The sequence below is a fragment of the Patagioenas fasciata genome, chromosome 17, assembly GCF_037038585.1.
Source record: "Patagioenas fasciata isolate bPatFas1 chromosome 17, bPatFas1.hap1, whole genome shotgun sequence".
Taxonomy (NCBI): domain Eukaryota; kingdom Metazoa; phylum Chordata; class Aves; order Columbiformes; family Columbidae; genus Patagioenas; species Patagioenas fasciata.
Genome location: NC_092536.1, coordinates 10881520 through 10892573, shown reverse-complemented (window position 1 = coordinate 10892573; position 11054 = coordinate 10881520). Strand labels below are relative to the sequence as shown.

Here is an 11054-nt window from a genome sequence, read left to right as displayed (position 1 = left end):
GCGTTTCTTCGTGGGAAGGAAAATCCTTCGGTGTCTGCGAACAGGGCTGCAACGACGGGGCAGGTGGGCAGTGCCGCGGGCACCCGGACACGCGTGTGCGTGTGTAGATGTCCGTGTACAGGCATGTGCGTACATATTTCTGTACAGCCGTGGATGTATATACACGTACCTCCCTAAATAGAGCGGTAGGAATGAAATTGCGCCGCGTCGCTTTTCCCCTCGGTCGGGAGCGGTGGGACATTTCCGCGGTCGCGGGGAGCGGAGTCGGGAGCCCGGTCAGCCCCGGCGCCCCCGGGTCCCCCCGGACCTGCCCCCGCTGCCGAGGCGCTTCCTTCGGACCTTTCACCGAAATTCCCCCCACCCCAGGCAGCGGTACCCCAGGGTCTGCGGGCGGGAGCCGCTTGGCAGACGGGCAGGGCCCCGCTCCGCTCCTCTCCGCCCCGCGGCTCCAAAATTCCCCAGAAAAGCCGAAGGAGCCGGCAGCAAACTTGGGCAGAGCCGCGGGTGAGCGCGGCCGCGATCGGCCGGTGGTCCGCTCTCCCTTCGTTCGCCTTCGCCTTCGCCTTTCTTGCCCGTTTCTGTCCTTTTTAATTTATTGCTTTCTATTTCTTTCCTCCCATCTCTCTTCCTTTTCTCTTTTCCTTCTCTCTTTGTTTTCTTTCTTCTCCCTTCTCTTCCTTGCTGGCTCTCTCTAACGCTTTTCTTTCGCGCTTTCTTTTTCGTTTCCTTTCTTTTCCGTTCTAGTCGTCCTTTTTTCTTATTTATTTCCTCTTTCATTTTTCCTCTTCCTTTTTTTTCCTTCTTTTAAATTTATTTTTTATTGCCTTCTTTCCGTTTATTAATTTTTCTTTCGTTCATTTATTGGCTCTTTCTTCCTTTTTCCTTCTTTTCTTTTTTCTTCCTATTTCTTCCGTTTTTCCTTCTATCTCTAGTTCTTTCCTTTCTTTTTTTTTTTTTGTTTCCTTAAATTTCTTTTTTCTTACTCGCACCCTTTCTCTCTCCTTTTCTTTTTCCTTCTCTTATTTTTTCTTCGGTTTTCTTCCGTTTTTCCTTCTATCTCTCGTTCTTTCATTCCTTTTTTTCGTTTCCTTTAATTTATTTTTCCTCACTCGCACCCCTTCTCTCTCCTTTCCTTTCTCCTTTTCGGTTTATTTTTTTCACACACTTTCTCTTTCCTTCTGTGTTCCTTCTCTCCTTATTTCGCTTTCCTTATCCCCTCTTCTCTCTGTATTTTCTTATTTCGATTCTCGCTCTTTCCACAAACACCCCTACCCAAAGGCACGCACAAAACCGCCTCCGCTTCCTCGCCGATGCCCTTGTACTATAGCGGGTTTGGTTTTGTTGTTGTTGTTGGTTTTGCTACTACGAGGAGCGTTTCTGCGATCCGGTGCGGAGCCAGCAGTGGAATCCGACCGTTCCGCGGCTGCCGGGCCGGAGGGGGCTCTGGCCGAGCCCTTCTACCCCGGGAAAGAAAAAAGAATACTGATTATAAATGTAGAGATTTTGGCTGGAGAAACGAGCAGGGAAGGGCAAGGGAGGGCCGGCCTTTACCTGCCCTGCAGCCTTCCTCCTCCTCCCCGCAGGGCCGGACCCCAGGGCCTTCCCATCCCCTCCCCAAATCCCGGGGAAAAGAAGGGAGAAGCGGCGGGGCCTCCCCGCACGCCGACCCGACCGCTGCAGCGGCGACCCCCAGGGCTGGGGCAGCGACCCCCGTCCTCAGACAGAACAACGTGTCCCCCCCATAACCCCCAAGCGCCGGGTCCAATCCTGCACTCCGTCGCCTCCCGCACGGCCAGCCGGCGATTTCCAGCTCCGCCGCACCTGGAATTAAAGAGAAAAAACAGTGTCCGAGGGGGTAGCGCTCGGGCCCCCCCGGCCCAGGCCGCCTCCGTTCCCCCCAGGGGCTGCCAGCGAGTTGCGCGGAGTGGGGAAGGGGCGGGAAGGCGGCGGGTCCGTGGGACAAAGGCCGGGGGTGGCGGGGGGGCCGCATACCTCGGGGCAGCGCTGCCGGGGGAACTTTTCATCCCGCCGCGCTGTGCGGAGTAGCCGGTTCTCCCCGCGCCCCCCTCCCCCTCCCCGCTCCCCAAATCCACCCCCCCCGCCTTTTCCTGCTTGTTGCTCTCCCAGACAAAAGCACTTCTCCTCCTTATCCCTATATATATATATATATATAAAATATATATATAAATTAAATAAACCGACCCGCAAACCAGGTGATGTTCTCCCGCAGCCCAACTCGGGACGTCCCCAAACCCTCCCTGAGCATCCCTTGAAAAGAAATCAGTAAAAATAAAAGGAGAATTGGTGGGAACACAGTTTTTTCGCAGCGTGTCCCCCCACTCCGGCCCCCCAGCCAGGTGCATACTCACTTGGCGGCACAGGTACAAGCCACCCTCAACAATAGAGGCGCGTTGTTTTTTTCCCTCTGTGCCAAGCACAAGGCTGGAGCCAATTTAGATATGCTATAAATTAAGAGGTTGCCATGGTTACCCGCCTCCCATTGGCCGCAGCCGGGGCGACGCGGGCCTTCACGTCACTAAATCTGAATAAGGATGCGCGAATTACTAAGGCGGGGGACAAAGCTGGCGATGGGGACAGCATGAGAGTGGCGGCGCGGCGGCGGCGGAGCACAGCGAGGCACCGGGGCTGCCGGCTGCAGGGGGGGGGTTCATGCACCCCTCCCGCCGCGCCCGCTGCCGCAGAGCCCGCCAGAAGCGCGGCCGCCGCTCCGCCGGCTCCCGGAGCGCTCCGGAGGGACCCGGGGGGGGGATTGGTTTTTTTTAATTGTTATTTTTATTATTATTTCTCGAGGGTGTTTTGGATTTCTTTTTCTTCTTTTCTTTCTTTTTTTTTTTTTTTTTTTGTGGGCATCGTTTTTTCCCTCCCGCCGCCGAGGCTCCGGAGAGAAGAGGGGGAAGAACTTGACAGCCGCTCCATTTCACTCCCCTGAATTTTTCCTTATTACCTTTTACATTTTTTAAACATTTTTATTTTATTATTTCAATCTTTTTTCCTGCGTTTCTGAGCCGCCGCCGTGTGCCGGCGCGGGGCTGACTTCTCCTGTGCGCGTCTCCATCCCCCGGCGGAGGTTATGATGGTGCATTGTGCGGGCTGCGAGAGGCCGATTTTGGACCGGTTCCTGCTGAACGTCTTGGACAGGGCATGGCACATCAAATGCGTCCAGTGCTGCGAGTGCAAGTGCAACCTTACCGAGAAATGCTTCTCCAGGGAAGGCAAACTCTACTGCAAAAATGACTTTTTCAGGTGAGTGCCCCCCCCTCTCCCGCAACTGCCAGACAACAGAGACGAGGGGGTGCGGAGGTTCTCACCGCGCCCGGCCCACGGGGGCTCTCCCGGAGCTTTTGAGGGGAGCCTGGGGGGCTCCCCACTTCCTCACCCATTCCTCTCTGCCGGGGATCCGCACCGACCCTGCCCCACCGCTCCGGCGGGGAACCGGTTCCCCGGGCCGGGGGAGCCCCGGGGGGGCCCGGCGACTGCGCTGCGGCCGCTGCTGCAGCCCGAGAAGGGGGCGGCGAGGCCGTGTCCGCCCCCCAGGTCTCCCCATGACCTTGCCTCCACAGGCACCGGGCCCCGTTCCGCGGTGCCACCGCCCGCCCCGTCGCGGCAGGCCCCGGTGGGCACCGCGGTGCCAGCCTCCTCACCCCCTCCTGGGACAACAGGGCCCGGTGAAGACGGTGGCCAAAACCTTCCCCCCCGGCCCCAAACCGGCGGGGCCCCGCGCTCCGCAGCTCCTTAAACGCCTCTAATGACTGAGATAAGGGGCCGATGAGGAAATTAGGGGCCGGGATGGGAAGGGGGGGCGATGACTTATGACTCCTAATGCCCTCACTACATCAACGTCACCGGGAGCAGAGAGGGAGGTAGAAGTTTTGCCGAGACCGGAGAAGAAAAAGGGGGGACGCTGCGTGGGCACCCCAGGGCCTGGTAGCCCCCGGACCCCTCGGGCACCCGGCAGCAGCAGCCCCGGCTTCCGAGTTTTAGGGACATCTTTTGGTGTGATGAGGTTTTTTGTTTGTTTTGGGGGTTTAAAGGTGTTTGGGGTTTTGTGGGTTTTTTTTGTTTGGGTTGGGTTTTTTTGTTTGTTTGGGGGTTTTGGGTTTTTTTGTGTGTGTGTGGTGTGGGTTTTTTTGTTATTTTTTTGTGGGTTTTGTTGTTTTGGTTTTGGTTGGGTTTTTTTGGTTTGGTTTGGGTGGGGTTTTATTTGTTGGGGTTTTTTGTTTGTTTGTTTGTTTGTTTTCCTTGAGGAGATGGTTTCCAGCCGATTCGGATTCCCTGGATTCTTTATTATTTTTAAAGGGAATTTAAAACAAAAAAAGCGCAGGTCTCCTGTGGGGAAAAAAACCCCAAAATTAAAAAAAAAAAAAACACACACAAAACCAAAAAACAAAACACAAAACCCAACCAAACAAAAAAACCAGCAACCAAAAAACAAAACAAAACAAAAAAAATCAACGTTCTATCTCCAGAGAAGGGAAGTAAAATCGGAGATTTCCAAAGCGCCGCTTCCAACCAGAAAAACCCCCTCTGGGAGAGCTGGACGGTGGCGGCTCCGGGCTGGGGACCCCGGGATGCTCAGGGGAGCGGAGCTCCCTCCTCCGCCGCTCGTTGTTGTTCCGGGTGCGCGATGCTCCCCGCACCCGCCGCTCCCTTTTCCCGTCGCTCCGGCCACAATTAGCCCCGGGTTTTACCCCGGAATTGTCGGTGGAGCCGAGTCCCCGTTCCTCGTCTGGGAGACACCGACTGAAGCGAACTGCTCCCCCGCGGAGCGCGGAGGGGAACCCCCGCCGCCCTCCCCTCTCCTCCGGCCCTTGTGGAGCCAAATCCAGTCGAGGATGCTCGTGTGTGTGTGTGTGTGTCCCGGGTGGGGACACCCCAAAACCGAGCTCTCTCTGTCGCCCGCCCTACGCCTGCGAGCAGGGCTGCGAGGGGATGAAGGAAGGCTCTCTTCCTCCTCCTCCTACTCCTCGCCCCAAAGCGGTAGTGGTTGCGAATCTCCTGCTTCCCCTAAATCTCCCAGCGAGAGCTGCTGCAGGATCGAGCTCCCACGGTGGGATTTTGGGGAGGGGGAATGGGTACAAACGGACCCATGGCCGCCGGAGCTCCCAGCTCTCGCCTTTCTCCCCCTCTCCAGGAGGTTTGGTACCAAATGCGCCGGCTGCTCCCAAGGCATCTCCCCCAGCGACCTCGTCCGCAAAGCCCGGAATAAAGTCTTTCACCTGAACTGTTTCACCTGCATGGTCTGCAACAAGCAGCTCTCCACGGGCGAGGAACTCTATATCATCGACGAAAACAAATTTGTTTGCAAAGAGGATTATTTGAACTCTCCCAGTTTGAAGGAAGGCAGCCTCAACTCAGGTACGAGCGGCTCAGCCCGCCGCACCCCCCGTGGGGCCGGCTCCCTGCTGGTGCGGGCAGGAGCAGGCAGGAGCAGGCAGCTGCCGTGATGCTGCCGGTACCTCCCGCCGGGCCGGGAAGGAGGTTTTGCTTTGCGAGATGAGGGGTTGTACCCCACAGCCAGCTCGGCCCCCCGAGCCGGGGAGAGGGAGGGATTTGGGGTGAAAGCCTACGAATTGGGTGGAAGCCTCTGTGACACACGCACAACCCCCCACACGGGACGCGGACACGCATAGGACGAGCGGCGGCCCAAGCGCAGCCCCGCAACATCGTTCTGCACCCCCCCGGCTCCTGCCCCGAGCGCAACCCCTACGGCAGCGGGGATACAGGGTGGTGTGGAATCAGGACCCCCCACCCGCGGAGCCTCCCACGCCCCGGAGCAACCCCTGCGAGTACATTTGGTCCCCCCGCGCCACGGGCCTGATCCTTCGCCTCCTTTCACCCAGAGGCAAAGCTCCCATTTGACTTCCTTGGAAGCTGTCTCTGCGTCAGGACAGCAGGATCAGGCCCACTCCTGCTGCCCCCGCCATGCCGGGCGCCCGTGCTCACCCCCTTCCGTGGGCTCTCTCTCCGTCCAGCACCCGGGGCCGGATCCTGCCACGCCAGTCAGTGGGGCCGCTGCTGTGAGCGAGGCGAGTAGAGCTTGGCCTTGGGGGGGTGCTGGCATTAGGGTCCCCGAGGGGAGGGTGGCTGGGGCGGGGGGGTGAGCCAGGCTCAAGGCAGTGATGGAGACTCCCGCCCCAAACCCCGACAGGGACCGGTTGAATTTTTCCCAGTGGCGCATCCCACTTCCTGATGCGAAAGGCGCGGCGGGGGAAAGGGGGAGCACCGAGAGCTGCGGTGGGCATGGGCGATCGCCCCCTCCCCAGCTCCTCTCCAGCCAGCATGACACGATGTGCGGGGGGGCGGATCGGGTGATGCTTGCCTGGACTTCTACGTGATGCTGGGGGAATGATGTTTTAGGGGTAGCGGGGGGGACAGAGATGATCTGCATCCCTTGCTGCTCCTCAGCACCCTCCAATCCCTCTCCTGTAAAGCAGCCAGGCTGGGTGGGCTGCGGAGGGCAGAGGAATGGGGGGCTGATCTCTCCCCTGAGTCATCCACTCCCCCTTTCCTCTCTGGGTCTCCTTTACAGTGTCCTCATGTACAGACAGGAGTTTGTCCCCGGATCTCCAGGACCCCATGCAGGACGACACCAAGGAGACAGACAACTCGACCTCCTCGGACAAGGAGACCACCAACAACGAGAACGAGGAGCAGAACTCGGGCACCAAGCGGAGGGGGCCTCGCACCACCATTAAAGCCAAGCAGCTGGAGACCCTCAAAGCTGCCTTTGCCGCCACCCCCAAACCCACCCGCCACATCCGAGAGCAGCTGGCCCAGGAGACGGGCCTCAACATGAGAGTCATCCAGGTAGGACAACCCCAGCTCACCTCCCATCCCGCCGCAGCCCTCCCCACCTGACAGCGTGATGTCATGGTGTTAGCCAGTGACATCATTCCCGCTGCGGATCGCGGTTCCTGTGACATCAGAGCTTCATGAGGCGATTTCCTCTGGCAGAAAGCAGAGACAGGGAAAAGACCCGCGTGGGTTGGGGAGGAGAAGGGGTGCTAGTGGCAGCACAGATGGTTCAAGGCTTTGACAGTCTCCCCCAGGTGTTGGGGAGGGGCTGGGACATAAAGGCTGGTCCCACGAGCTGGGGAAATGGGGACATGCAAACGCCATCTGTCCCCTGCCAGCGGCACCCCAGACCCAGCCCTGCACCCACCCCACACTCCTGAGGGTTAATGGGGACCTCCCACCCTGTGCTTTAATATACTACCCCCATGAGAAGAGATGAAACCCAGAGCCAAAATGTGAGCCGGCCACACTCCTCGGCTACCTCACCTGGGCTGCAGCAGGAGCCCTGCTGCGCTGGGAGATGGATGCTCCGGCCCTGTGAAAACAAGGAGAAATCATTGCACTCTGCAGGCAGCCTGGAATTTCTTACCGCACTGCCCCCGTGAAGAAAATCCCTGCGGAAATGTAGGGATTAACGTGCTCTAATAGGAGCATTAATAAGGCAGGACTCTCCAGCTTTGCTGTTAGCGGAGCTGTGAGCATCCCGGCTCCCGGCAGAGGGGAGCAGAAGTCCCTGGAGGAGCGTGATATTCTCATTCCCTCGCGTTGCCCCAACTCTGGGGGACACGGGGGGGAGTGGGGCAATAATCCAGACACCCCACCAAGCCGAAGGAAAGGCGTGCGTGGGCTGAGGCTGTGTGGTTTGAACGAGGCAATGCTCTATAGAGAAGTGGCCGTGTCTTCCCCTTCCCTTTTATCTCCGTCCCCACCGTGCGGCTTTTCTTCTGACTCCTTGCGCACCACAGCAGGTGCTCATCTCTCTGCTCCCCACTTTCCGCCTATTTCTGCCATGATCCAGAGTTGCCCCCTCTTTTTCCTGTCCTCTTTTCCTCCCTTCTTCCCCCATTCAGGGGAAAATTCTCCCTCCTGTATTTTCTGTCTGCCTCACAGGGACAAATAGGCTGAGGATGAGCACAGGGGGATGCAGCCAGGGGACCAGGATTTTAATAAGCCACATTATTTGGTCTGCATCCTTCACATCCTCTCATGCACCTTTTGGGGCTATTGGCAGCGGGAGTGAGAGAATCCCCTCCCCTGCAAGCAGGTGCAATATTTCCATCCCTAGCCACACTTTGAGGGAGGGAGGTCCCTGTGTCCCCGGTGGGTGCTGACCCCAGCTTGCCCGCAGGTTTGGTTCCAGAACCGTCGGTCCAAGGAGCGGCGGATGAAGCAGCTGAGCGCGCTGGGGGCCCGCCGGCACGCCTTCTTCCGCAGCCCGCGCAGGATGCGGCCCCTTGGCGGCCGCCTCGATGACTCCGAGATGCTCGGCTCCACGCCCTACACCTACTACGGAGGTGAGGGACCGGCCGCGGGGGCCCTGTCCCGTCCACCCCCCTGCAACCTATCTTCGCCTTTCCCTTTGTTCCCTTCCCGGTTTTTTTCCTTCCTCCGCCTCCCCGCTTCGGGCCCCGAGGGGACGGTGAGGGGACAGTGCCCGCGGCTGTCGCAGCATCCCGGCCCACCCCACTCACACCGAAGCATCTGTGCCCACACCCCCACGCGTGTGCGCGCCCCCGGAGCGACACTACCCGCAAACACCCCCACGCGTATGCACCCTCAGCTGCGAAACGCACAGATACGCATCCCCACGCACACGCGTGTGCCCACTCCCCCCTGCAGACACGCGGCACCATTTGCACACGCAGACGCGTCCACACACACACACACACACACACACACTCCCCCGTCGGGCACTGGGGGGGGTGGCGGCGGCCCATCTCCCACCAACAAAGCCCCAGCTGCGGGGCTTTTGTGCCCCTTTCAAGCGGCGTTTGTTCCAATTACCGCCCGGGCCCGCAGCATATGGAAGGTCAGAGCCGCCGGGCCACCCCCCGCGCCGCCCCGACGGGCGGGATGGGCGCAGCGGGGCGGCCCCGCCGCCTCCCCTCTCCCGCCACTCCGTGCTGAGCCCCCCCATAAGCTGCCTTTTCAAAGCCTTGCCTCCGAAAAGGGGCTTTCTATGCACACCTTGCTGCCCTGCAGTCAGTTTCTGGATACCTTCCGGGCTGCTAAATATAAATATAATTTCCCTTTTTATATATATATATCCCCATTATAGGTGTTTTCCCCATTTCATATATTTTTTCCCATTCCATTTATATGTATATTTCCCCCCATTCCATTAAAAAAAAAAAATATATATATATTCCATTTCCTTTATATACACTTTCCCAATCCCCTTTATATGTGTATATATGTTTGTTTGTTTGTTTGTTTTCCCCTCACCCCCACTAACCAAGAATTAAATTCTGTCCCTCGTTCCCCCAGCCCCAGGCTCCTTGCCCCCCTCTATCCCTTCTCTCCCTCCAGGCCAGGAGGGAAGAGGGGGTTGAGCACTGCAGCCCCTAGGACAGGCTTATTTCTCTCTCTGGCCTCAAATTTGCAGGCGACACTTTGGGCCCTGCACCCCAGGAGCCAGCAGAGTGTTTCAGAGGGGGCAACCACTCTGCTCCAGGGGGAAGGACAGGGCTGGGTGCAGGGCACTGTGGGATTTTTGGAAGGTTTTTGTCTCCGAGGGACCAGCTCCATCCTTTTCTCCTCCAGATTACCAAGGTGACTACTATGGACCAGGAGGCAACTATGACTTTTTCCCCCATGGGCCGCCCTCCCAAGCCCAGTCCCCGGCCGACTCCAGCTACCTTCAGAACTCAGGACCCGGCTCCACACCCCTGGGACCCTTGGAGCCCCCCCTAAGCGGACACCACTCCTCAGAAAACCAAAGGTACACGGATATGATCTCGCATCCCGACACCCCCAGCCCCGAGCCGGGGATGACCGGTTCGCTACACCCCATTCCGGGGGAGGTTTTCAGCGGGGGGCCCAGCCCCCCCTTCTCCATGTCCAGCAATAGCGGCTACAGCGGGGCTCTCTCGCACCCCAACCCGGAGCTCAGCGAGGCGGCAGTTTGGTAGGTCTGGTATGGGCACGCGTGAGCCTGTGGGGGGGAAACACCCCCACATTCCCCCAGCCCACGCGTGTCCCCCCACCACCCTGGAGCAGGGCACATCACCATCACCGGATAAAGACCCTCCTCTGATGCCAAAACACATCCCTGCATCCCTCCCCATCACTGCACAACTCCCCGCCAGGACCTTGGGGCCACCCTGCTACCTCCCTCTCCCGGCACCTTCACCCCAACATTATGGGGGGGACAATAAACAGTGCCCAGCCCCGAAGAACCCCCCCGCCGGCGTCGGGACCACCACCTTGGACCAAAGCTGAACTCGCCTGGACACGGGTCCCACCGCCCCCGTGGCGCCTGGGGAGGGGGGCGCTGGGGCAGGGCTCCCCTCTGCTAATTAGCATCCTTTTTAATTATTCCTTACACGTCATGGCGGGGGGAGGCATGGGGAATAGCAGGAATAACCCCCCCGCCCCAGCCCCTCCTCTGCCCTTGGTTTTGTTGTTCCCATTTTATCCCCAAGGAGAAGGTGGCTTTGGACCTGGTTTTTGGTGATGGGTAGCAGGGGGGTTGAGGGGGCCAGGCCCAGGGTTACTCCAGTGACTGACTGCGAGTGGGTTCCCACGTGGCAGAAAAGACACCAGAAAGAGGCAGAAACAGGAAAAAAATACATTAAAAATAATAATAATAATAAAAAACCAGAACAAACCCAACCACCACAGCAGCAGAAATGAAACCTGAGCCTCGACGCCGAGTCCCACCCCAATGTTTCCCGGAAACTCCACCAATTTAAGGATGTATTATAGTTTTTGCTTCTAGTTTCTTTATTTTGTATAAAGGAGAAACAAATAAAGTATGTTTTTGTGTTTACTGATTATTTATTGTACTTTAGTCATCGGAGGCTCTGAATTTTTCTATTTTGAAGGTGAGAAGGGGGTGGTGCAGGGGAGGGGGGGCGAGAGCATAGGGAGGGAAAAATAAAGGGAAGGAGAATGGAAAAGCAAAGAAAAAAAATAGTTGTTTTCTGAAAGCGTCGTGGGTTTCCCGTCCCCGCTGCCTCTTGCAGAGGCTGTTAGTGTGAATGGCTCTTGTTGTTCAATGTGAATAAAAAACCTTT

At 57.9% G+C, this 11054-nt stretch overlaps 1 protein-coding gene and 1 long non-coding RNA gene across 2 annotated transcripts; one reads left to right on the top strand and one right to left on the bottom strand.

Moving 5' to 3' along the window:
- Positions 1-329: 329 nt before the first annotated feature.
- On the bottom strand, positions 330-2430 carry LOC139829266 (uncharacterized). Its single transcript, XR_011741683.1, has 3 exons — positions 2370-2430; positions 1552-1821; positions 330-1457 (listed from the first exon to the last, which is right to left on the bottom strand). It is a non-coding gene; the product is annotated as an uncharacterized lncRNA (long non-coding RNA).
- A 162-nt stretch (positions 2431-2592) lies between these two features.
- On the top strand, positions 2593-10814 carry LHX5 (LIM homeobox 5). The gene is made up of 5 exons (XM_065851782.2): positions 2593-3264; positions 5153-5376; positions 6551-6828; positions 8165-8330; positions 9580-10814. Exons 1-5 carry the CDS (start codon positions 3092-3094, stop codon positions 9945-9947), a joined length of 1209 nt encoding a protein of 402 aa, XP_065707854.1. The 5' UTR covers positions 2593-3091; the 3' UTR covers positions 9948-10814.
- The last annotated feature ends 240 nt before the right edge of the window (positions 10815-11054 follow it).